The 27,336-nt window shown below is 47.1% G+C and overlaps 1 protein-coding gene across 2 annotated transcripts in view; it reads left to right on the top strand.

Moving 5' to 3' along the window:
* Positions 1 to 27,336, top strand: part of ATP8A2 (ATPase phospholipid transporting 8A2) — a 442,872-nt gene that overhangs the window by 134,935 nt on the left and 280,601 nt on the right. For both annotated transcript variants that reach the window (XM_065895899.1, XM_065895900.1), the window contains exon 24: positions 25,857 to 26,029. In XM_065895899.1, coding sequence (XP_065751971.1) covers positions 25,857 to 26,029 — 173 coding nt within the window. The remainder of the gene's footprint in view (positions 1 to 25,856; positions 26,030 to 27,336) is intronic.

Consider the following 27,336-nt stretch of genomic DNA (forward strand, 5'->3'; position numbering starts at 1 on the left):
ACGGCGCCACCAGGGAAGCCCTGAAGCCTGTGTTTTAAACTTTTTGTGTGGTGCAGCAGAAGACACCCAAGAGCTTGACTGCATTTATGGAATCCCGTTTGGTTTTGTTTCCATCATGGCCGTACCCCGCCTGAGAAATGATGTCTTAGGTTAAAAGCTGTCCATCCAAGGATCTCCATTTTCTGCCCAAAGTAATATTTCTGCGCTTAGAGAAGCCACCAGATCTCTGTGATGTGAACACATTGATCCTGGTCGAGGTGCCTTTCCAGGGGTCCTGTTGAGGGTCCAGATGCGTGCCCCCAAGAAACTGTATCTGTTCCACAGGGACCTAGGGCAGGCTCTAAGCTTGTTTTTTTTTTGTTTTCAGCCATCTGTGGGGGGAAGCATGCAAATTGTAAATTATGCCTCCTCACATAATGTTTTTTTCAGTTCCAGTCCATTTTAGGCCCCCAGTCAACTCATTAGGTCCCGAGTTGGTTGAAACAAATTGGCTTTTAAATGTCTCTGATGCCTGTCGGCCCCTGTCTTTCAGCATGAGGAGGTTAGAATGGTTGCCTGCCAGGGCTGCCCTCTTGTTTCTTTCTCTCCTAGTAGGTGGTGTATTTGTCACTGTACAATCCCTGAAACACACTTAAGTTTCTTACTCCCTTTTCCTCTAAAGAGTATAAAATTCCCGTCGGACTTGGAGAGCAAAACGAGATGGAAACTTCGAGAGAAAGGCTCTTCTCTGGCGCTTTCTCCGCACCCCGAAATCCTCGGCAGTACGTTTCTTCCCAGTGCTTGGTTATCGACAGTGAAACTTGCATCAGTTTTCAAAATTACAGTGTGACTGTAGTTTTAAACGGCACGGAGTTGGGAGTAGTGCTGAAGTGGGCCGTGGCTTGAAGGCTGAAACCACATCTGAATCATTTCCCACTTGCCTCCCAAATATCATTTCACTGGTGGGCTTTTGAACGTATCGGATTCACTGGTCGTGTTTCTGAGTGGTTTGAAAGCAAACTGCAGTCAGTCACCAAATGGATGCAAGGAGCCGTGGAAGGACCCCTTTACTCTTTGCCCTTTTCCGTCTCTGTTTTCATGGGAATGTTCTGGAACCAAATGGGGGTGAACCTGCTTTTTCTCACTCGCTTTGTCCCTAATTCCGATTGCTCCCTGAATGTATCTGCCTTGCTTGTTAGCGTCAGGCTTTACAAAGAAGGTGAACTGATGAAACAGACACGGTCCCCACGAGGTGGAGGGGGAGGCCTGGCGAGGTGGAATTTGGGGAATGGCAGCAATGTACCTTACGCGTCTGTGGTGTCCTGAGGATTTGGGTCATGTGACCTGGAATGCCAGGTGGCTGTCTCCAGGGCCACTGCCCTGCAGTTGTCAATCTTGAAATGCTTAAAAATGTCTGACATTCTTCCTTTCCAGAAGGCGTGCTGTGTGTACACATCCTTGCTGTTGAAATCAAGCCTGGTGGATATACGAGTTGTAGAACAGGACAGACGGAGTCACGGCAGGCCAGGTGCCCAGTGGCACCTTGGGAAATGCCTCCAGTTTTTTTTCCAGATGCCAACGACTATGTGGAAGTTAGGCATTTTACCAAGTAGTTTCTCACTTTAATATTTTGGGAAATGTGATGACACAACCTTTGCGCGCGAATCTCTCTTGTGCTTTTGATAGAACGTGAAGTCATTCCACCAGAAGCAGGACAGGATTATGAAAGAAAGATACCGTACGCACGCATTTTAGAAGATCTGGGCGTTAATTTTTGTTCTGATGACTATACTTCAGAGGGTGAAGGTGTTCGGAAGAGTGTTGAAAATATTCTCCTGGGCTCTGCTGGAGTTTGTGGGTTGAATAAGCTTACCTTCAGTTAGCAGGCCTGAGTTCTCCCAGTGAGTGATGGAGAGGCTCCAAAAAGAACACTGTATCTTAGTTTATTTTTTTATTTTATATTGGAACATAGTTGGTTTACAGTGTGTTAGTTTCGGGTGTACAGCAAAGTGATTCAGTTATATATAAATACACATATATACACTCTTTTTCAGATTCTTTTCCCAGAATATTGAGTAGAGTTCCCTGTGCTATACAGTAGGTCCTTGTTGCTTATCTATTTTATATATAGTAGTGTGTGTATGTTCATCCCAAACTTCTAATTTATCCCTCCCCCCAACCTTTCCCCTTTGGTAACCCTAAGTTTGTTTTCTATGAAAAAAGGACATTTTAAATGGAGATCCCCCCGTTGGTGCTTTCTCCCTTTGATTTAGGTTACATAAATCCAATTACTATAATTGTATTGCTTATTTACTTGTTTGTTTACTTATTTGAAAACTTGGAGTGCCTTGGAGGGTAAGTCTTCTGACAGGTTAGAAGATACTGGTTGTCAGCTCATGGTCTGATTGGTGGTACAAATCAGAGGGTTGAAATTTCAAATTAAGGACTATGTTTCTAAATTGAGAGCTCAAGCATAGAGATGTTCAGATGTCCTTAGTGTCCACAGGTGTCAGGGGCAGGGAGGTGAGCTAGATTGTTTATTCCCCTGCGTGGCTTAAATATTTCCGAATTTGCTATACTCAGTAGCTCTTGCCTAAAGTTGAGTTATACTGGCAAAGTCCAGACCTGTGTGTGAGGAGAGGGTGGTAAAGAAACAAGTCGTTTCATGGGGGTGAGATCTAACCTGGCTCAGGGACCGCTTGTGAACTCTCCCTCAGGACATCCTAACCATTTCCCTGGCAACAGTTGAGTTCGTTGATACGTGAGCATATCATAACACCCCACTACCTCTACCCAGCCTCCGCACGCTTCATCAGAAACAAATCGATTGTTTTACGTGTGCCAAAATAATAAGGTTGAATTTTGCCAATGTGGAAAGGAAAAACCGGGATAGCCTATTACGTGGATATTTTACATTTTATATATTCTTCCTAGAAAATAATTATTTTGTATTTGACTTGACAGAACGATGAACTTATTAGTAGGGAATCAAAATCTCTTACTGGGGGCTTCCCTGGTGGTGCAGTGGTTGAGAGTCCGCCTGCCGATGCAGGGGACACGGGTTCGTGCCCCGGTCCGGGAAGATCCCACATGCCGCGGAGCGGCTGGGCCCGTGAGCCGTGGCCGCTGAGCCTGCGCGTCCGGAGCCTGTGCTCCGCAGCGGGAGAGGCCACAGCAGTGAGAGGCCCGCGTACCGCTAAAAAATAAAATAAAATAAAAAATCTCTCACTGGTAGAGTTATTCAATAGGAAATTCAATTTGACAAGTTAAGACTCCCAAACAGAAAAGTGTCTTATCTTCTCTAGTCTTTTTTATTTTTATTTTTTTGAAGGGATTTAGGAAACTCCCTACTCCTTTTTTTTTTTTTTTCTCCTTCATTTTTCTTTTCCTAGTGCCTTGGTGATAGGACAGAGTGCTTTCTTCTCCTTTCTAGAGAAAGAGAAATCTGTCCACATCACCTCCAGGGCCTCCTGGCTAGCTTCTCTCGCTGGGTCCCCAGCACACTGTCTGCCTGCCTGGGATCAGACTCACCTTTTTAAAAACTTCTGTCCTGGCATTAACTTAGTCTAGAAATCTGCTGCCCACTCCAGATGCCACCCGCCACATATGGCTATTTAAATTAGTGAAACAGAACGGAAATATTAGCTCCTTAGTTGCGTCGGCCGCATTTCAGATGCTCACTGTCCACACGTGGACAGAACAGAAGAACATTTGTATCATCACAGAAAGTTCTATCGGTGATGCTGGTCTAACACCCGTAACGGTTTCCTCTTTGTTAAGACTTTACATGTAAATACCTTAGCCTGGCTTCTGTGTGACTTGTTAGGAGGTGGTCAGGAAGATCCACGGGCTGGAGCTCCCAGGAGACTCAGAACGGGAGAGGCATCACATTCCTTTTTCAAGAATGAGTGGTGCTCCAACAGGCAGGACGTGGTAGAAGGTGGTTCTGGGGAAAAGTGTGAATGGGGAAGTGTAGAGGATCTTGGTCTTGGTAAAGTCTAAGGGGAGTAACAGGCAGCGGGAAAAAGACGGCCTGGGTTCTCTGTCGGGGTTTTTATGGGCAAGTGTCTTGTCATGATTTCAGTTTGTGTTTGAACTCAACCATCTTTAATCTCCTCTGTCCTCAAAAAGAGAACTTGAAAGAGTTTCTCCGATAACTGCAAATAGGATGGGAGCACGGATGTTTGGGGATGATGCTTCAGAGGGAGGAGAGGTGGTGATGAGAGAGGTCCAGAGATGCTGGAAGGAGCCCCGTGATAATGCGAGGCACACGAGAGAGGAGGGAAGGGGGAGCAGGGCGTGGGGGACACAGAAAATACCACAGGGGGTTACGAGGCAAGGGGTGTCTTCGGAGAAAGTCAGGTTTTCATGGTGACCCTGATGCAGGAATGTAAGAAGTTTAAGATCAGTGGAAGATGGCTCCTGCCTGCTCAGGTCCCTGGGCTGAGGGAGGTGGGGAGGGGTCATGGAGGCACAGGTCGTTCGTGGTGGCAAGAGCTTGGCCTTCGGCTCTGTGTGGGAGGTTGAGCTTCACCCCACTGAGCAGTCATGGCCTCTGGTGCCGGATAGATTTCCAAGCCTAGGGTGGTCATCTTACAATCGTGGAAGAGGTTGGGGAGAAAGGGACAGGTACTCCATGATGGGGCTGGCAGCAGCTGGAGGTCGTGGCCAGGAGCCTTGCTGAGTTGATGGAGTTAAAAGCCCCACTGGGGAGCTGCAGAGCTTACTGGGTTACCTAGACCCAAGGCGCCCAGCGATCCTTGCTGGTTCAGCCTCGCGCCTCTGTCCAGGTGCCGGCTCCTCCCCCTCCCCCGAGAGCAGCGCCTAGGGGTGGGGGTGGGCTGTTTGCAGCAGAAGGGCAGGGTTGGGGGAGCCAGCCGGGGCGAGGCCGCTAGAGCCGCATCCGGGAGACGCCTGCCAGGTTGTGGCTGTCTGCCGGACCCGTGTTCTGTGCAGAGAGCTCGAGTCGGGGGTGTCCGTTGGAACGGTGATGACTGTGCAGCCATGTGGCAGTGGGGTCAGGACCTGAAGTCCACCCTGGGGTTGAGAGCTTGCTCTGCCTCTGCTCTGTGACCTTGGGCAGGTCACCTAACCTCTCAGGCCAGTTCCTCTTCCCAAGACAAGGAGAGTAATTCTCACTCTCCCGACCACTGCAGGCTGACCTGGGGATGAAAGGTGGTTGGTGTGGAAGCATTTATTTTATTGAAGTCTAGTTGATTTACAGTGTTGTTAATTTCTGCTGTATGGCAGAGTGATTCAGTTATACGTATATGTACCTTTTCTCTTTGTGTTCTTTTCCATTAAGGTTTATTACAGGATATTGCATATAGTTCCCTGTGCTCTACGGTAGGACCTCGTTGTTTATCCGTTCTCTATATAATAGTTTGCATCTGCTAATCCCAACCTCCCACTCCTTCCCTCTCCCCTCCCCCTCCCCCTCCCCCTCGGCAGCCACAGGTCTGTTCTCTGTGTCTGTGAGTCTGTTTCTGTTTGGAAGCATTTAATAAGTTGTAACACGTGACGAAAATGCAAGTTATCTGTCTGTAAGTTGGGTTGCAGTTGGTAGAGATTTGAGAAGAGGTAATCAGGTGCAGATGTCTTTACAAGATTCACAATGAATTAATGAGAACGTGAATCTAGGGTATGGTAATGGAAAAAAGTAGACAATAATGGAAAGTTTTCTAGGAAGAATTTAAAAATTACGCTTGGAAACCAGTTAAGCAGTTTGGGGTGGGGGAGGAGGGGTGGGTGAAAGAGAAGGAAGGGTTAGGAAAGATAACAGGATTCCAGTTTGAATGACTGAGAGTCTGGGGGTGAAATTAAGTAGAAAGTAATAGTCGTGCAGGGACAGACTGGAAATCTGGCAAGGACCTTGGCTGTGGGCTTAATGAGTTCCCGGTGCTACTGGGACCTCCTGCCGGACAACGGCAAGAGGATATCCAGCTGTAAGCACAGAGGGACGTTGAGGCTGTGGTCGGGAGCCAGCCAGCAGAAGCCGTGGCATCGACTGCTGTCGCCGGGGTAGAGGTGCAGCGTCAGAAGGCCGGAGACAGACTCCCGGCGGAGATGATGGCATGTGACATCCTTTGGGGTTAGGGCTTCCTGGATGCATTGGTAGCTTCCTTTGCTGCCTGAATCCCGGCCCTTGTCACACTTAGCACCACGTGTTCACTTGTGCGTATTCCTGACACACTCTTAGTCTGGGAGCAGGGGATTCTCTTCATCTTGGGTACCATCAAATCTTGAACATAAGTTAACTGCCTGGTAGCACGCAGTAAGTATTTGCAAATCTTCTGAACGAATGAATGAATGCTCTGAAACTAAGGTGGGGATTGGGAGGGACCATCAGGGGAGGGCAGGGTCAAGGTCACCATCCTGGGCCCCTTCCAGGTCGAGTGACATTCTCTGAGGCCACGTGATCTTGGTAGTGTCTTTCTCCTCTGATGCTCTGTAGATGAGAGCACAAACTGTTGATGGTGGATTAGGAAAAATGAAACCCAGAAGGTCAAGGGGATTAGGGCAGAGTCGGGATTCGTATTTGTAAGCAGGGCCACTGCAGATGGGATCAGTCAAGATGAGGACTTGCTGGAGGGGTGGGCCCTGTCCTCTTGCGGAGAGACGCGTGCGCAAAGGGAGAGTGCGGGCGCAGAGGCCGCAGTCAGCAACCCGCCAGACGGTAGGAAGTGGCCGGAAGTACCCCCCGCTTCAGGGTTCAGAGGATTCTGGCCCTGTTGACACCTCGAATTCAGACTGCCAGCCAGAGAATGATTTTCCATTGTTTAAGCCACCTGTTTAGGGTTAGCTGTGGCAGCCTGGGAAGTGATATGGCTACAGGGACGTGGGCATGAAGGTCATGGAGGCCATGCTCCAGGTTCAGACGACAGTGTGCAGAGATGGAGGGAAGGAAAGTGCCAAGCGTGGAAAGCTCTAGATGAGGGGCGTGGTCTGCAGCCTCCACAGGTCGTGCCGTTACGAGCTCTGTACCCATTTCTCTGAAAGTAAAGTGAGGGGCTCACGTGACCATCACGAAGGTGCCTTCTCCATTCATGGTTTTACTCATCTCAGCTCGCAAGGCCTTTGGGTTCCCGGCACGTGGGGTTTCTTTGCAGGTTTTGTAAAAGGGACTCCGTGCATCTAAATGGGCCTGAGGTCTTCAGGTTGGCAGGGTCCAGTGTGCCAGCCGCCCCCTGGTAATTGTCACTGCAGACAATGTGATCAAACAGCCTTGGGATGTTTTCTCTAAAGAGAGGGAAACAGCTGGTTTTGAAGGTGAGCTTGGCCTCAGTGCTGACGTTTTAAAAGATTCGTCCTGTGTTGGGTGCAGGGTGAAATGTTTGTGTTCCCCTCACTTAGTGTTTCCTTTAAGTTTCCACGCTTGTGTTTCTTCCAGAGATGGACAGGTGTGTGATTCGGGGTAGCAGCGCGGCCTGTGTGCATTCCTGCCGTCCTGGCCGCCGTGGGCTCTGGGCAGTGGCCCCTCTGTCGAGTCCAGTCGGGGAAGGAAGCCAGCGGGGAGCCCTTCTCGCAGTTTCCAGGGCAGCTCCAGGAGCAGCGGTTTCTCCCGGTGGGAAGAGGGATGTGGTCCACTGAAACTGTGGACGGGCCTGCTTCTCCTCCATAGGTCCGGCCATTTCATTCCTTCTCTTTTTACCTCCCTCCTGCCTCTTACCAAAACAAAGCAGGGGGCTCTTTGAGAATACCTCAAAATGATTTACTTGCTGAAAATGTGTGAAAACAGTGATCTAAGATGGCAAGGAAAAAGGAGACCCTCAGCGGTCTGTTCCATTCCGTGTACTTTTCAGAACAGAGGGGATGAGGATAAAGCTTTGGGCTGACGCTGGGGATGGGGTCTGGTTCGCCCGCTCACTGATAAAGGGCGAGCCTCTACCTCAGTGACTGTGTTTGACTGTAATCGAGGCCGAAAAGAACACTCGGGTCCTTGGCTGAAACGTAGAAGAAAAACACGTCAAACAGAAGCAAAACGACCACACGTCGTTCTCTGTGCGTGACTACATGTGCGTAACTGTAGCCTCAGGAAAGCTAATGTTTTGGGGGAGAAACTTATGATTGCTGTTCTTTGTAATTCAGACTCTATTACAGTAAGAAGCGTCATTGCAGTTTTAATGAAAATGTGGGAAGATTTGGGGAAGCGTTGCTCTCAGGCAGCCACACTGCGTTTCCAAAGTCGGCCTTCCTAGCCTTCCCTCTTCCTCGTGATCTGTGGTTAACTGGACCCTCCCTCCACCCTCCTCTCCAAACACCTCACAGGTTTGAGAGATGGTGACCAGGATGGAGTAAAGCCCCTCCCCGCAGTCTGGCCCTGGGGCCCCATGCGCCCTCTGGATGGAGTGGCTGGGTCAGCCTGGCCTGCTCCCCAGCCACTGTTTTCCTTAGTTGTGTTGTTGCTTTAATTGGCCACACTTCTCTTCGTCTGTGATGAAAACTCATACGAGAGTCATTTTCCCCACCTTCTCTATTGGGGTTGTTTTCTCTGCACAGGGTCCACGGCTGGCGAGGTGATCTGTGCCCGCTGCTTACTTTGTAGGCAAAGCTGTCACCTGGCGGGTTTCTGCGGGGCGACTGAAAATGTTACACCCTGAGGACCGTTGAACCCGATTGGCTCTCAGCTGCAGGATGTCTTTCCCCAGAGGTCTTGGGCTGCAAGCCGTGCTCTGAGGATTCACGTGTGCGGATTGGTTGACAGCAGCATTGAAGGTTTTTCCCCCGGGGTTTCCCTGGCGACGCAGTGGTTAAGAATCCGCCTGCCAGTGCAGGGGACACGGGTTCGAGCCCTGGTCCGGGAAGATCCCACATGCCGCGGAGCAACGAAGCCCGGGCGCCACAACTACTGAGCCTGCGCTCTAGAGCCCGCGAGCTACAACTATTGAGCCCGTGTGCCACAACTACTGCAGCCCATGTGCCTAGAGCCTGTGCTCCCCAACAAGAGAAGCCACTACAGTGAGAAGCCCGCGCACCGCAACGAAGAGTAGCCCCGCTCGCCGCAACTAGAGAAAGCCCACGTGCAGCAATGAAGACCCAACGCAGCCAAAAATAAAATAAATAAAATAAAATAAAATAATAAGCTCCCCCGCCCCCTGCAGTGGATGGGTGAGTTACTTAAGGGTGGTACTCTCACAGGGCCCGGAGCTCAGGCTGACTTGCTGTCCAGACCGCTTCCTTCTGCCTGGTTTCACACATATTAATGACTTTTTTTTTTTTTTTTTTTTTTTTTGCGGTACGCGGGCCTCTCACTGCTGTGGCCTCTCCCGTTGCGGAGCACAGGCTCCGGACGCACAGGCTCAGCGGCCATGGCTCACGGGCCCAGCCGCTCCGCGGCATGTGGGATCTTCCCGGACCGGGGCACGAACCCATGTCCCCCGCATCGGCAGGCGGACTCTCAACCACTGCGCCACCAGGGAAGCCCAACATTTTTTTTATACCTAACAGTCTTGCCTTGAATTTTAATTTTTTTAAAATATTTATTTATTTTCTTTAGTTTTGGCCGCATCGGTTCTTAGTGGTGGTACGTGGGATCTTTTCCATACGGTGCACAGTCTGCTCGGGTTTCTCTCTAGTTGCGGAACGTGGGCTCTGTATTTTGCGGCACGTGGGATCTTAGTTCCCTGACCAAGATCGAGCCCGTGTCCCCTGCACTGTAGGGTGGGGTCTTTACCACTGGACCGCCAGGGCAGTCCCTTGCCTTGAGTTTTAAAGAAGACATTCTTTCTTTCTTTTTTTTTTTTTTTTTCTGTACGCGGGCCTCTCACTGCTGTGGCCTCTCCCGTTGCGGAGCACAGGCTCCGGACGTGCAGGCTCAGCGGCCATGGCTCACGGGCCCAGCCGCTCCGCGGCACGTGGGATCTTCCCGGACCGGGGCACGAACCTGTGTCCCCTGCATTGGCAGGCGGACTCTCAACCACTGCGCCACCAGGGAAGCCCAAAGAAGACATTCTTAATGCAACTAGAGAGAGACTCTGTGGTCATTTGCCATAAAAGGTTTGAAAGCTCTAATAACAGAAGCCATAAAATAAACAAATACTAAACATTAAAGTGATCTCTAAATACTGACTTGGATAGGACAGAAATAACAAAAGACCATAAACAGAAAGATGACTTGCTAATATTACTATGTGAGGCTATTTTAGTAAGGATGCATAGGGTGAGACAGCCGAGGAGACCAGTGAAGAGGGAGGCTCGGTGAACATATGGCCCTCGGGTGTGAAGCTGCGTCAGCTGCCACGTCCAAGGGGAGGTTCTGGCGGGGCATGTGGATGAATGATTTCTGCTTCTTCTCTGCATTAGCCCTGTCTCTATGGACTGTGGCTGGTCCTTTGGGTTGTAAGTCTTCTAGACACATGAGATTCTCAAAATGCTTGATTTGGAAGAAGAGTCACGTAGGTCTCCTGGACTGAGTGTGTATTTCTGGATGAATATTGGTGGGTGGCACAGACACTTTGCAATTGGCCACAGACCCCACCACTCCTTAATGTCAGCCGTACTTTTATTACCTGCCTGGTGCCCTGACATCATTTATCTACATTGGTACCAGAAGTACATTTTCAAATTCTTCCCCAACCAGAAGCAAATAGATAGTGGTCTCCTACGGATCATCATTTCCCACATATTTCTGGTGTTGGTAATTTTTCTTTTATTCTGGAGGACAGGGTGTAATCTAGCAGAGCTACATAGTGAATCTGAGCCCTTGTGAGTCTTCGGGCTTATTCAATTTGGGAATAACTTAAACCTCTAAAAGCTGTCTTGGAGGAGTTCATTAGGCTTTGAACTACGTCTGAGATAAATTCTATTTGATTTATTTAGTTGACCTTTGAACAACGCAGGGGTTAGGGGTGCTGACCCCCATGTAGTCAAAAATCTATTACTATCTCTGCTTCAAAAACAAAGGAATTGATAACTCACCCAAGGGCAGAAAGCTGAAACATTGGGGGTAGAATCAGGACTCAAAGCCTCGTTCTTTTGATTTCACATATTGTGATCTCTAATGGAACACAAACTTTTCCTCACAGTTAATTGAAAGATCTGTAAAATGATGAAAAGACAGGCACTATATTTTTTGGAAAACAATCTCCATATAAGTGGACCCACACAGTTCAAACCCCGTGTTGTTCAAGGGTCAGTTGTATTTGTATTTCTCTCTCCAGCTGTCTTCTGACAGTGGTGGAAAATGAACAGTGAAACGCTCAAAACTCCTGAGAGGAAATAAAACTGGTAAAGGATAGACTAAGAAGGCTTAAGGCCAAGATTATAGATTAACCGCCTAATGAGCCCTTCCATGGGTGACATTGATCTGAATGACTGTGTTTAGCAGTGTGGGAAGCTTGTATGTTTCACATTTACAGAGGGAACAGTCCTGGTATTGAATGATTCATGTTTCACCTTTTTCGATCTTCCTGGAAACATTTTTGCCGCTAGGTTTCCCTCATTCCCCAAGTGTTGCTAAATTAACACAGGCCTTGGAAACCCCTGAACAGTCCTCTCCGTTTGACATACTTCTCTTATTTGTTCTTTTGAACGCGTTGATCTCGAGACAGGCTGCAGCCTGAGCCTGGATGGTAGCGATCTGATGGATTCCTCCCTGGCTTCGGCTCTGTGGTTGCAGGCCTTCTTCTGGAAAGGCCGTATCAAGTTCGTCCACTGTTGTGAATGAAAATAATCCGTTGGTGAAAGCGCAGAATTAGAAACCTCTTGGTATATTTATTTCTGTGTCTCAAGAATTCTGATTTAAAGCAGACATTATTTCAAGTAATGTGAACAGTAGGTCGTTCAGAAGTCTCGGATGAATCAATGTTTTCTTCCCTTCTCTCCAAGAAAATCTATTTAAAGCAAAGGTCAAATCTGGGCTGGATTTAGAACCTAGTAAATGTAAGTCTGGAGAACAGAGCCGCTTCTCTTTTTTTTATTCTCTACATAGTTTCAAGCACTAGGGACGCTCTGGTCTCCTGCAAATCATCATTTCCCACATATTTCTGGTGTTGGTGAGTTTTCTTTTATTCTGGAGGACGGGGGGTAATCTAGCACAGATACCTAGTGAATTTGAGCCCTCGTGAGTCTTCGGGCTTGTTCATTTTGGGAATAACTTAAACCTTTAAAACTTGTCTTGGAGGAGTTTATTAGGCTTTGAAGTATATCTGAGAAGGATGGATCAAGGTACCTCGTGTAATTAACAGGCTCCAAAATTGAACCGTATGTCCACCCGCCCTCCCCTCCCCTCATCCCTCTGGCCTTCTCCGCCGTCTCCATCTCCACAAAGGTCGTCCGGCTGTTGTTGAAGGTGACGGCCCCTTCCACGCCTGGCTTTGTTACCAACCCCCCACCCTGGTATTTCTGCTCCTGACGTCTTCATCTCCACTCTTCCTCACCCCGGCCTCACCGTGTGTGGCTCTCGGCCCCGCCCCTGGCCCAGACTCCACTCCCCACGCAGGGCTCCCTCCCCCAAGCCATCCTTTCCCTCGGGAAAGATTGGAGCGTATCTGCGGGTCAGTCACCTGAGCCTCGAGAGGTAGCAGTGAAAGCATCAGTGGAGAGGTCCCTCCTCCCCAGGAGGGCAGATGGTGAGAGGGTCCAGCAGTAAATGGGGAGAAGGTGGGCTTGCTGAGTGCCCCGAGGGTAACACAGGTCCTTGAGCTGAGCCCTGAGTCAGTTTCCTTATAGGATGCAGAAACTCAGCTTTCTGGAGGGATAAGTTAGGAGTTTGGGATTAACAGATGCAAACTATTAAATATAGAATGGATAAACAACAAGGTCCTACTGTAGGGCACAGGGAACTATATTCAATATCCTGTGATAAACCATAATGGAAAAGAATATGAAAAAGGATATATATGTTTGATTGAATCACTTTGCTATACTGTACAGCAGAAATTAACACAATATTCTAAATTAACTATGCTTAAATTAAAACTTTTAAAAGTTAAAAGAAATTCACCTTTCTTAACCCAGGATCTTTCCCCCTCGCCCCAAGCCTAGCTTCCCAGGGGGTGTCTAGGTGTTCCTCCATGGATGCTGATGGGTGAGGACAGGTGTCAGGTTGCAGTTCCTTTGCAGAGTTGATTCTTTGCTGGGATACCCTTTTGTCCATCGTGAATTCTGCTAAATTTTCCAGTATTAAATTTTCCTCTTTAGTTCTCTTTAAAGGTTGACAATTATAAACTAATCTCTGGGCTTTGTTTGTTTTTTAGTAGTTTTCTCTTGCTCCTTGTTTCTCCCCTGTTAGAATCTATTTCTCTTTCATTTACGTTATTATTCTTTTTTTTTTTCACAGCTCTCTGTAATAGTCCGTTAAGGAGTGGTGGGGTCTGCGGATAATTGCAGACTGTCTGTCCCACCTACCAACATTCACACAGAAGTACATGCTCAGTCTGGTAGACCTGTGCTACTCTTCTAACCAAATCAAGCATTTCCATTCTTGTGTCCCTGGTAGAAAGCATGCTTCTTAAAGACTTGTGGGCAGGGGGGGACCTATTATATCTTTATATCCCCAATACTTTGAGTATCACCTGTATGTAACAGCATAGTATTTGTTGAATAGAGTTTAGTAAGGTTAACAAAAATGGTTTGTGATGTGTATATATATATATATATATATATATATGTATGTATATATATATATATATATATAAAACTATTTGGTATGGTATATTATAGTGTATATAGTATATAAGTATTATATATATTTTTTTTTATATATCATATATGCCATATATATAATATATAGGATGTATGTATATATTTTTCTCAGAATAGCTTTTCATCTCTTCTTTTAAGCTTTTTGTACTAAGACTTGGGACCCCCAAAATATATATATAAAGAGGGAAGCTCTCATAGGCACTTTAGAAGTTCCTAACTACATCGAGTATGCCATTTTATTCAAAGTTTTTGATAGTAAAGTGGACGCTTTATTTTTCCCTATAGAAATGCTAGCCATCTGGAAAGCTCTGTGTCTGTGTGTGTCTGTCTGTGTGTGTCTCTGTGTGTGTGTGTGTGTGTGTGTATGTGTGTGTTAGAGGTGAAATCTCTGCAGAAAGCCATTTAAGAAGCTTCAGGAAATCTTCATTCCTCTGGATCCCTTTGGGTTTTACATCTGGGAATTTGTATGTTCTCTCAAAATTACTAGTTTATTTGTAGAGGCCGATCCTTTGTCAGCTGGGTGGAATATAGAACCCTGCACCCGTATTAGAAACAGCCCAGAAAGCGCTGAGAGAAGCCGGGCGGAGCCGTCGGGGGAGCGTGTCTCTGCACCAGCCGTGTCCCGTTAAAGATCAAAGAAGACGGTGCTCACCAAGGGGAGCGGGTCCAGCACAGTCCTGCAGGGCCAGGAACGTGCAGGGAATGTTTGAGGTCGATCAGCATCCCTGAAGCAGGGGGCCGTGGCCGCCCTCCTCACGGTTATTCCCACTTTTAGTGGCAGGTGGGCAGAGAAACGGAGCAGCACATTCCCAGCAGCCCGTGATGCCCAGTGCCCAGTACTGAGGGGCAGTCAGTGCGGAGGGGAGGCGTCGTAGCCAGGAGAGCTCCTTCCTGTATCTCAGGCGCAGTGGCCATGCAGGACATGGGCCCAGGGGTCCCCTGTGCTGTAGTTTCCAAGAGAAACTGGTATCAGAGCTTTCATGTGAAATTGCCCGTTTTCGTTTTTTTAATTTTGGGTGAAGTGGGTTTTGTTTTTGTTTTAAAGTGGGATGAATAACTAACCTAAAAGCGACCTATGGATTATATTTCCTGGCCTCAAATGGACTGTCGGGACCTTTTGTCCAGTTAAGCGTAAACTGTTGTGCTTTGGCCTGTAAGTCGGTGTCTCCTTGACTGGCCACTCGTGTCCAGTTTCCGATGGACTCCTGCTTCCTGACCCTGCTTGACCTTCCTCCCTGGCATGTGCACCCGTGGATGTGCCCCATACGTGTCCCCAGGGAGATTGGATCTGGGGGCACGGCCGTGTCTCAGTCACATCCACGCCTGCTTACTGAAGGTGTGAATGGTACACGAAGCTGACGCCTCCAGGCCTCTCAGAGCTTCAGTAGGAAGCCCGTGACCCCGGGCACGTGCTGATGCGTGCGGGGGACCAAGCAGAGCGGAGGTGGTTCTCAGCCGACAGCGGACGATGGCTCTGCCCGGGTCGGTGTCCGGGGGGCGGCGGCCGTAGCTCAGCACCTGCTGAGCGATGTGCTTTGTCGGCTCTGCTCACTGAGGAGTAGTAGGGAAACTGCCCAGATGGTGTCCTTTCCGTTCTCGGGGCGGCGTGGATGGAGACGTCATGTGATCCACACAGAACGAGCTGTGGATGCTCCGTGGGAACTTTGCGGGCGCGGTGGCTGGCGTGGCTTCCGAGAAGCAGAGTCCCCCAGAGCAAGGCCGGGTGTTCCCCGCCATCCAGCCGGCCTGCCCGCCACGGTCTCGCAGGGAACAGGGGTTTCCTCTTAAACCAAATCCGCTCTGCTCTGACCCCCAGTCCCGGGCTACCCCCCCACATCCTCCCGTGCCTTTCCCGGTGATGCCCGGTTTATCCACCTGCCGAGAGGCTTACACTCAGCCCCGTCTTGCCTCTCGGCCTCCGACTGACTGTTCATCGAGCACCGCGTGTGCTTTGCTTCAGCGCCTTTCTTGGTTTTGTCTCCATCATCCCGAAGAAGGCGAGACCCTCATCACGTGAAGGCCCCTTAGCTGCTTTGTGTCCTCCTCGCGTCTTGCACGTGTGTCATCGGTGGGCATTTTCCACGTAGAAGCCCGCGTCAGCTCCCTGCAGGCTCTGGGAAGGGGTCCTCCTGCTGCCCCCTAGCTCAGCCCGCCGGTCTGTCCCTCGGTGTGTCCTAATGCACGCCTGGGGCCCCCACGCCTCACAGGCCTTCAGTCCTGCGGCCTGGATGTGCGCACGTGGTGATTCTTGGCACTTGTCTGTATGGCTCTTTCTTTGTCTCTGGGCCTCTCTACCCCTAGAAGCATATGCACATAATAGACCCTTAATGGGTAAAGGTGACACGAAGGCTTTTTGTCCTTGCTCTGTATTTCAGTGTCAACTTTATCTCCATAACCCTGAGTCCTTGCCAGTCTGCGGAGAGCCCGGTGAGGAGTGTCCCAGGCTGCCCGCCCTCGCCCACCCTGGCTGGTCGTGGGGTCTGCCTCTCGACCAGGCGCCCAGATGAAACATGACGAGGCTTCCTCCCCCCTCCGTCATCAGTGTGGAGGTCTCCCGTGGAAATGAGACCTTTCCTACACTTTTACTGATTCATGTGGTTTTATTTATTGATTTTGAAGACGTGTGTGTCACGAAACATGCCCCTGACTTTTCCGACTGGAGGCGATCGTTTAGGAAGTGTGTAAGTTTGTGACAGTGTCCCACGCTGACGTGAGATGTTTCCCTAACAGAGCAGAGGTTGGTAGGCACGTGACAGCCTGTTCTCCCCAACGACAGCGATTCCAGGAAAACTGAGGAGGACCCATGGACGGGCTCTTTCCAGAACCGGGCCAGGGTGGGTCAGCTGTGGCTGGGGAGTATGCGGGCGGCAGCGAGGCCCAGCCCTCCGTGTCCCGTGCTTTCGCCTCCATGGACCCGAGATGGGAGCCCAAGGGCCCATTTTCTCGCGTGGCTACACCCTTCACTGCTGCCAGCACAGCCTCCCGCCGCTGCCGCTCGTGCATTTGGGGATCTTCCATGACCTGCCTTCACTATTTCTCTTTCAGAAATGTTTGGGTTTTTTACTGTTTTTGTTGTTCATACCGGTCTAAACACAGTCTGGACGCATTATAATTCCTCTAAGAGTCCAGAAGCCTTTAGAAGTAGGAAGTGCAAAGGCTGTATTATCGAAATAGTAACGTGAAAAGCTTAAATCCCCAACGTCGGGAAATTAATATTATCATGTTTATGTTCTTACATGGCATCCATAAGGTTTATTTTAAAAGCGTATGTTTATTAAGAAATTGGTCTTACCATAGGTAGGTAGGCCAAGCATTGAGATGATTTTGTGGTACCTACGATGTGCTCCCTATGAGGGCGTAACAGATGTTAGCGTTTGTCACTGTGGAGCAAATGTAGATCTTCAGTTTGCAATTGGTATTTTATCTTTTCTTTAATTGAAGTATAGTTGATTTACCATGTTGTGTTAGTTTCAGCTGTACAGCGAAGTGAGTCAGTTATACATACATATATATGTATACATGTATATGTATATATACGTATGTATTCTTTTTCAGATTATTTTCCCTTATTATTATTATTGAGTATCGTAGTACTCAGTATTACAAAATATTCAGTATAGTTCCCTGTGTTATACAGTGGGTCCTTGTTGGGGTATTTTATCTTTTTGTGTGAGACCAATAGCACTCTGTCTTCCTTGGCCAAAGTTTAGCTGACATACTTAATCACACAGTTCATTAAAAATACTCTAGCAACTTTTTCTGCAGTACTTTGTTTTAAAATTTCTCAACTCAATCACCATTGTGTTTGCTTTGGGCACTTTATAATTCGTCCAAGAATCAAGGCCACTGTAGAGATCGTTAAACCAATGACTATATTATAGATATATAATATAGATATGTTAAAAGTTAAAAATGTAAATCTCCAAAGGTCAGGAAATTAAGTAACAAAGTTGAGGTTGTTGTGTTGAAATAATTATTCCTGGTGAGTGCGATGATTCTTTTTGGGAGGGGGGTGCCCCAGGAGCTTGGAGGGCATCAGGCACTTTAGAGATTAACGTGTTATTTGTGACTCTTTCAGAATCACTGACAGTACTTTTCTTTTTTCTGTTGTATGAGTTCTTTATTTTATTGAAGTATCGTTGACTTACAGTGTTGTGTTAATTTCTGCTGTACCGCACAGTGACTCAGTTGTACATACATACGTTCTTTCGTATTATTTTCTCCTAGGGCTTATCACAGGGTATTGAATGTAGTTCCCCGTGCTCTACAGTAGGACCTTGTTGTTTATCTAGTGTGATGATTTTAAATGTGATTCACTGTGTCCCCAGAATAGACAGTGACTTCCTGAGATCCATTCTGGACAGATGTGTGAGAAGCAGCTGTTCCGTGGAATTAGAGAGGGTCATTTTATACGCAGCTGAGCGATCCCTCACAAATGGGGATGTCACATTCTTCCTGCGGGAGGGTCCCACTTTGAAATCATTTCTTAAAAAGGGTTATCTCCTTTCTCAACCTGCAAAAAAGGATCCATAGTAGAGGTTCAAATAGCAAACGCTTTTTCACACATCTGCATTATTTTTGAGATCTTATTATACACAGCTATGCAAGAACACATTTCTTTAGTATGTAAAAGGATTCCTGGCGCTAAAATCAAAATCTAGTTTTGTGGCAGAAAATAAATTAAGCATATTAGGTGTGCTATTTAATATCCTTTGAGAAGCGAAAGAAAGTACATATTTTCAGGGAGGTTTTTAACCTCGGTGATTTGAGCTCTGTCACAACTGTTAGTCAAATTTTGTTTCAGTAAATAGTGGTGATTGATAGTTTTCAAACTTTCTAGGCTCTGAAGCCTAAGTGAATAAATGGTCTCTTTCTTAAAAATGATACCTGCTGGTGAGCAGCTGCTGCCCAGTTTCTTTCACGTGCCCCACTTACTGAATCTCTCTTCTAATCTTGCTGGGGATGACTTTCCAGGAAAATGTGGATCTTTGAGAGATGGAAGATGTAAAAAGAAAAGGAGAAACTGCAAAAATAGGGTCTCCAGCCCTAAAGAGAGATTCTTGGTGCTAGCCTCCGTACATGGTTGTTATTACCCTATATAAAAAATATTCCCCGTGGGCTTCCCTGGTGGCGCAGTGGTTGAGAGTCCACTTGCCGATGCAGGGGACACGGGTTCGTGTCCCGGTCCGGGAAGATCCCACATGCCGCGGAGCGGCTGGGCCCGTGAGCCATGGCCGCTGAGCCTGCGCGTCCGGAGCCTGTGCTCCGCAACGGGAGAGGCCACAGCAGTGAGAGGCCCGCGTACCGCAAAAAAAAATTCCCCGTGTATTACGTGAATTATTCCACCGTGCTTAGTTGTATGCCGTGCAATCCCAGCAAATAGAAATCCATTTAATTCATTAAGCATTAAAAGAGATTTGACACCGTTAGTCATTTGGGAAATGCAAATTAAAACTACTAAATCTAACACAACGTAGCCATTAGAATCTAAAGCTGAAGTTAAACAGACTGCTGGTGTCAGTGTTGACAAGGAGGAGGCATAGCTAGAATGCTCAGACGGGACCGTTGAGAAGGCAATGATGCAGCCACTTTGGAAAACAGTCTCATGGTTTCCATAAAGTTAAACGTGCGTGTGCTCTGCATGTATCTGTATAGATGGTATGACGGAGTAATTTCAATTTAGGTATCTACCCAAGAAAAATAAAAACATGTTCACACAAAGACTAGTATACAAATATGTATAGTAGAATTATTTGCAATATCCTAAAACTGGAAACAGCCCCAATGTATAATAACAGGTGAGTGGACAGTTGTGGTATAGTCATACATTGGAATACTACTTGGAAACAAAAAGGAATAAGCTGTTGATAAGTGCAGAAACTTTGGACGGATCTCAAAAGATTAAGCTAAGTGAATAGGCCAGACAGAAAAGACTGGCAACGGTGATTCTATTTGTATGGCATTCTAGAAGAGGCAAAACTATAGTAACAGAAGTGGATCAATGATGGCTGGATGCTGGCGGTGGGAGAGGGGAGGGGAGTGCTTGCAAAATGGCTCGGGGGGACATTTGGGGTGATGGAAGTCTTCTGTATTTTAATTGTGGAAGCGGTTCAAAGAAGCTGATTAACAAAAAACAAAAGCAAAAAGACTTCTGTAGAGGTTATATGCTAGTGTGAATTCAGTAAGTTGAGTGGGTTTACACTGAGAAGATAATTTTTTTTTTTTTTTTTAATCAGAAATGGAAACCTTCTATGGGAGGTAGAGAAAGCCAGTGTAGAGAAAAGCCTGATGGGGGTGGTGATAAAAGGTGATCTGAGGGTACCAGGCAGGCACCTGGGTACCTGTAGCAAGAGTCCACATTATCTCTTTAGGATGTTTGCTTCATGCCTGTAAAGTATAATCTCATCTTTCTTGAAATGATTTGTATTATAGGAAGTCCTTGAGACACGACACATTTAATAGATTCCTCTTATCTACAGATTCCTCTTCTCTTGAACCTGTGGGCTAGAGGATGAGCATGACGGTTAGAGGCTCACGGGCCCAAGGTTCATTCAGGAGAAGGTACTTTGCTCCTTTAACTTTAACGCTGATTTGGTTGAGTTGCTGCTCCTGAAACCCGAGCCATCCTGGCTTTTCAGCATCGTCAGCTCTGAGCCCGTTGGAATTTGCAGAACATCAAAGTGAGGGCTGAGGCAGCTGCTGCTACCAGGGCGTCTCAGAAATTCCTCAGGACACTGCGGAGCTCGGGGAAGGAGAGGATGACCTGCCTCGACAGGGTTCACCGCTGCCGGCACTGTTTAATTTCGAGGAGAGATTCCTGCTATCTGCAAATTGGTAAAAATGCATCCGGGTTCTAGAAATGGTTGTCTCTCCCTCTTTGTTTATTGAATCTAAAGTGATTAACAGTAGAACTGCCTTCCAGGTCCCATCTGCTTGTAGGCTGAGCGGGGTGTGCTTCAGCTGTGCTCAGGGGCCATCAGTGAACCTCTGATCTGTGAATCAGCAGGGAGACAACCATTTCCCGAGATCACAGGGTAGCACTGTCTATGGTGTTTATAGAATCTTATTTAAAAACCCGGCAAGGCAGAGACAAGTGCTGACCTTACCGATAGGAAGCGCAGGGTTCATTGTACAGCATGTCTGGGGAAAAGTGTCTGGCGTGGCTCAGGGATCAGCCTTTACTCAGAGTTGCCCACTTTTGGCTTTAAGTCATGTGTGTTTTCAATTGTGAAGGAAGACAAAATGGAAGAACATCTATGCTGAGCTGGAAATATATTTTTTCATAATAACGCCTAAAAGGCAAATTCTAATGAAGAATTCCGGGATGTTTCGTAACTTTCAGGAAATGAAGCCCCAGCCCCAGCTCCCTATGCCCCCCGCTAACAGCCAAGTCCATTGTAACTTCCATAGTCGGTGTTTTATTAAAATCGGAGACTGCAGTATAAATTTTAGCAACTAGGCTAAATAGGCATTAACAGGCCCTGGGATCCAGCCACACTTTGTAACGTCGTTCCTTTGGGAAAATAGAGTCTAAGTGCCCAATAACTAACTCACAAATAGAGTTTTGAACCATGGTCCATTGGAGAATAAGGAGCTGTTTGTGATATTAACACCTCCGATTGGCTTGCTCGAGAATTACACAGAAGGGACCTATATTCTGCCACACGTGTGTGGTGGGCCGAGCTAGTCTGGGTTTGATCAAAGATTATTGCTGAGTGGGCATTGAAAACGTAGGAATTAAAGACCAAAGTAGAGGCTGGAGACAAGGGTAGAGTTGGAAGGATGAATCTGGAGGGAGTTTAGTGGTAGGAAAGGTTTTCAGTCTCAAAGGCACAGGTGTGATTCTGAGCAGATGAAGTGCCGGGAGAACAGGCTGGTTCAGGTAAGGGGGAAGGTTAGGCCTCGAGGACATTGAAGGCAAAGAGTCCAGGATACATGGAATAAGAAGAATCAAGGACCGATCGTTTTTAAGGAAGATGTAACGTAAAAATATACCAGGAAGGCTGAATAGCCCACAAGAAGGTCAGACAAACAGATGCCTCGAAGACCAGTAAATAATCTCTTAAAGATACTACGGTGAAGGCCTAGCTTAGACACGTCAGTTAATTTAGGGAGTCAGCACATTTATGGCGCGCCTGCTCTGCGCTCTCGTGGTCAGAGATTCTTGGCAAAAGGAGTTTCTGCCTTCATAGAATTTAAAATTTAGTATAATTCCAGCTAAACACAAAAACGAGCCACACCGGGCAAGGGTGTGATCCTGGTGAGGTCTACAATCTGCCCATCAGGAGAATATTAGGTTTTGATTAGTTCATTCTTTTGTGTGTGTATTTGCCACCCTGATTGTATTGTAGGACTTATAGGGTAGATACCATAGAGCATAGTAGGAACTTCAGTAACTACGTCTTGGTTGGTTGACGGTAATAGGTTTGACTCACGTAACTGTTCATTTGAACCCATTTATTAATGTACTGTACTCTTTACCAGCGTGTGAGAACATGCCTGGTCAATGGAATATAAATGTGAAATCTCTTTTATCGGTGTTGCGTGATTTAGGAATGTTTGGTGTTCTCACTGCAGGTGGACAGCTTGGCCGCCATGTTTCTACAGGGTACAGTTCAGCACCGCCAAGGGGTCATTACCCCCATGGGCATCGCCTGCTCCTAGAGGCCTTGCCCTGACCACCTGCCACGCCCAACCCCGCCATGCATTCACAGCCTTGTCTCCCGTGTTGTGTATGCTGTCCCTGCAGTTACGATGTTAAAGTAGAAACCTTACTCCAGGCAGTAAACGTGACAGCTTGTTGCTTGCGCACTGACTGTACCCACATGGTCCTTTCATCTCTATATCCGCTCTGCCAAGAAGAGCTGCGTCGCCAGTGAGTTCCAGGAGTGACCTTTCGTCTTAGTCAGCTCGGGCTGCTGTAACAGAAGTACCATGGTCTGGGTGGCCTGAACACCGGGAATTCACTCCTCATGGTTGTGAAGGCTGAAAGCCCAGGATCAAGGTGCCGGCAGATCCAGGGCCTGATGAGGGTTCTCTTCCTGGTTTGTCTTCATGCTGTGTCTTCACGTGGCCGGAGGGGGAAACTAGGGTTGAGGGGTGGAGGGAGGGAAAGGGATCGCACAGCCAGTAACAAGACTGGTGCTGACACCGGGACAGCGCAAGCTTTACCGAACGGCCAAAGAATGGAGAAGCGGCCAACTGGGTTGAGAAGCTGACACATGTACCAAATATATGGGAGGGTCAGAGTGAAAGGGAGGGATTTGGAAAGAGTAGCAGGAATATTCAGGGGTTACCCGGGAATAGGGATGTGTTTGGACCCGGAACTGATGTAATACTCCTTTTCAGTCGTCGTTTGGGTTTTTCTGGTTGTTGTCATGGCAACTGTCAACTGTCCCGGCACTGGTGGGTGTGTCATTTAGCAGCTAACGAGTGTACAGTGAGGCTCAAAGTCCACTGGAAGTCAACTCTTCCACCATCTTGGGCCTAGATGTTTCGAACCAGTTCTTGTTTTTTTCTATGCCGCTTCCTCCTGGAACTTAGATAAGAGCTATTGGTTTCCACTCCCGGGAAGGGCAGGGGTATGATTCTGGGGCGACAGCCTTGGTAACATCAGGGACATAGTTCTCTCAGCGTGTTTCTCCCATCATGTTCCCTTTGCTCAGGCTTTTTCTGGTGGCACCCCTCCGCATCTTGCCCGAGCCTCCCACAGTGATAGGTGGTCAACCACCAATACTTGGACCTCCCCCAGGAAGAAGAGCTGTCAGTGTCTGGTCTGTCCTCATGCACACTCCAGAAATAATCCCAAGTAGAGAAAGTAACCTTCATGATATCACTCTCTGCGTAGCTCCACTGGTGCTGTGTCCCCATAAAGAAGAGCCGTAGGCAGGGTCTGCGCACCTCAGGGACTTGTGCCCTCAGCCTCTTCCTCGAAGGACCCTGGGCTGGTCTGAGCCTCTGCCACGGCGCCGGCTTGCTGTCCGTGGACCAGATCTGCAAACCGGCCTGATTGCTTTGGCGAGACGTTTCCCGGGAGGGTTTTCTGTCTGCTGTGCTTGGACCCCGGCAGGCACGCCTCCAGAGTTGCCCGGACCTGTCTGATTCCCCCGGTGACACCCACAGGCTGCCAAGCCGGGGTTTCCCTAAGTGGGTGGAATTTTCTTCTCTACCCAAACTCTAAAGGGCAGGCTGTTTGCACAGATAAAGTAAACATAGATGTTTTGTTTGAGATTCGGGATTACGCAACTAACCAAGAGTAAGAAGTATAAAGTGTCCTTTATTTTTGGTAAAAGTCAATGTAACTTTTTCTCTTAGAGCATTATTTTATCAATTCCTCTATTATTGCATTGACAAAGCAGGCATTGTCACTTAGGGCATTTATTCACCGTCTGAAGTGGCAGAGATGTGTGTTTTCCCTGGTGTAGGAAGTTCTTCATGAATAAGTAGTAACAGGAAGAGGAATGGGTTTTATTGGATGCATATTATATGCCAAGTAGATAACTCCGAGCAGCTCACTTTTCATAAGAAAAGTGCTATGAAGTGAGTATTCGGAGTGAGTATCCTTCGCTCTGTTTTACACCCGAGAAAACTGCTGTTTAAAGAGGTCCTGTATTTTGCCCAAGGTCACAGAGGTAGTAAGTGGAGAGTTGGGACCAGACCCCAGGCCACCTAACTATAGCACCCCAATTGTGCTTTAGGTGCATCTTTTTAATATTGTCAAAGTCTCTTGTTCAAAGGGTAACTGAGCAGTAAGATAGTATATTCTGCTTCTCACTTTGTGATGGTAGCTGATCCTCAGTTTAACGAGGGCTGGAAGAATCCCTGTTCATTCCACATATTTCTTTTTTTTTTTTTTTTTTTTTTTGCGGTATGCGGGCCTCTCTCACTGCTGTGGCCTCTCCCGTTGCGGAGCACAGGCTCCGGACGCGCAGGCTCAGCGGCCATGGCTCACGGGCCCAGCCGCTCCGCGGCATGTGGGATCTTCCTGGACCGGGGCACGAACCCGTGTCCCCTGCATCGGCAGGCGGACTCTCAGCCACTGCGCCACCAGGGAAGCCCCCACATATTTCTTAATTGTAATTTATGTTACCAGATGCTAGATGTAAATATAACTTAATAGCCGAAGGACAGTTGTCCAGACGGAATAATTTCAGCTGACCTATGTGCTTCCCTGATTAACTTAAGCAGGCTTTTTATCATGAACCAAAAATTGTCTTTTATATATTATATTTGAACTAGATATCCTATTTGTAATCACAAATTCCGTTGGAAGATCAGAACGTCCTTGTTTTTAAATCTCAAAAGTGGTTCTATGCTTTAATTCCATCTGATCGTAGACATCCCACCAAAGCACTTATTTAGGTTGGTAGCAATGTTTTAAAACGTATTGGCAGTTTAATTTATTGGATATTTTTTGTAACATGAAAAAATTATCAGTTCGTTTCTTACTCTGATGATACGTGGAGAGAAATGGTTTAATCTGCAGATCTCAGCAGAGAATGGAAATTCATCTTTTGTGTTATTTTTATATCCTCTAATATCTTTTGGATGCTTTAAAGGTGACCTTGTGTGAACTGAGAGATGCTTGGCATTTAAGCTCCAGCAACGTTACCTTTTCCCAAAAAATGTATTTGTTTTTATGGAGTTTCCTGTTCTAGGGACACCAAGAATAATATGTATGTAGTGTAAAGGAGGGGAGAGAAAGACAGTCATCAGAACCTAAGCAATGAAAGTTCCAATGGAGAAGAATTTGGATACAGGGCAACCAGAGTAGGTTATTGTAAATATCAAATGTAAATATCACTATGTGATATTCCCTAGCAGTCCAGTGGTTAAGACTTGGCCTTCCAATGCAGGGGGTGCAGGTTCTTTGGGGAGCTGAGGTCCTGCATGCCTTGGGGCCAAAAAAAATCAAAACATAAAACAGAAGCAATATTGTAACAAATTCAATAAAGACTTTTAAAATTGTACACATCAAAAAAAAGCTTAAAAAAAAAATTTTCACGATGGGGATGTTTTCACCCATAGCACAGACCTAGAGGGCAGGCCAGTGTCATTTTAATGTGTAAATAGGCCAAGTTGAGCTCTGTATGTTTTACATTAGAGTGGGCATGTTTTCATTTTAAGGAACGTACTTTGGATTTCTGGGCCTTTCTTTCTGCTTTTTAAAAGCTTCTGTTTTTGATTTATTAAAATGTGACATGTCCACCCCCCACCCCCCGCCCTTGTTTCAGGCCACGCGGGCAGCCATTACTCAGCACTGCGCTGACCTTGGGAGTCTTCTGGGCAAGGAGAACGACGCGGCCCTCATCATCGACGGGCACACCCTGAAGTATGCGCTGTCCTTCGAGGTCAGGAGAAGCTTCCTGGACTTGGCCCTCTCGTGCAAAGCGGTCATATGCTGCAGGTAGGCTCACGGAGGCTGCCCGAGACTCATATTCTGACTTGTCTGAGTCCTGGGTTTACGTGAAAGAACCATTCATGGGAATAAGCTTTGGGGAAAAAACAAAAAGCAAAACAATAATACACATTCAACTGTCCACTCACAGATTGCGCGCAAGGCGGTTAGTGGTTTTTGCATTTTTGTTTTGTTTATTGACTTCTGAGCAGATCAGAGTGATCAAAGCCAGGGTCTCTGGTCATATTCACATAGGTAAAATGAAACACTCGGCCTCAAGCTCGTGGGATGTTAGAAGGGTCCCAAGGACTTGGTTCCTTGGTTCCGGACGGATGCTCTCAACTTCCAAGTCTTGTGGGATTTGGATGCCTCTTTCCTGACGGACAGTCGGTGCTTCTTTTCAGTCCACAAGGAGTTTTGGCTGCGGACCGTGCTGTGACAATTTTTGTTTTAAGATCTAACCAGATGCCCCTGCTGGCTTTTCTCGAAATCTGGGAAGGGTTTTTAGGGTGGGATTGTTAACAACCCATTGACTACTGGCTATACAAGGTCCAGTTTTGATAGAGATTTGAAAGTCAGGCAAATTATAGGCAGACCTGGGAGATACTATAGGTTTGTTTCTAGGCCACCACAATAAAGCGAATATTGCAATAACACAGGTCCGGGGAATTTTTTGGTTTCTCAGTGTGTGTATAAGTTATTTTTACGCTATACTGTAGTCTGTTAAGTGTGCAGTAACATTGTAAAAAAATGTACAAGTAAGAAATACCTTATTGCTAAAAATACGCTAACCATCACCTGAGCCTTGAGCGGCGTTCATTTTTGCTGTCCAGGGTTTGAAATACTTTAAGAATTACCAAAAAGTGACACAGAGTCACAGAGATACAAAGTGAACAGATGCTGTTGGAAAAAAGAGCACCAGGAGATTTGCTCAGCTCAGGGTTGCCACAAGCTTTCAGTTTGTAAAAAAACACAGTATCTGGTGAAGTGCAATAAGGCAAAGCACGATAGAAAGAGAATAAACTAAAAAGACGAGTGGCACCACCCCAGTTTTGCAGCAAACAACTTGAAAGGTGAGAGGGGAGCTTCCCGTCTCTGAAAGCACTGTGTCCAGGCAGCGCCTGGTATGTGGTGGTTAAATGCTCAATGCATATTGCTGGATTAATCATTTCATTGTTGCCTGTTCTTGTATTTTACGGTTATACACTTTTCATACATTGTTTCCTTTGATACTTTCTCAGAAGCCTGTTATCAAGATGCTTTGAACTTCCTTGCTGTTTTAGTCTCTGAGGAACGCCTCCTGTGGGTCCGAGCCT

The sequence above is a fragment of the Phocoena phocoena genome, chromosome 18 (genome assembly GCF_963924675.1).
Source record: "Phocoena phocoena chromosome 18, mPhoPho1.1, whole genome shotgun sequence".
In the NCBI taxonomy this organism is placed as follows: Eukaryota; Metazoa; Chordata; class Mammalia; order Artiodactyla; family Phocoenidae; genus Phocoena; species Phocoena phocoena.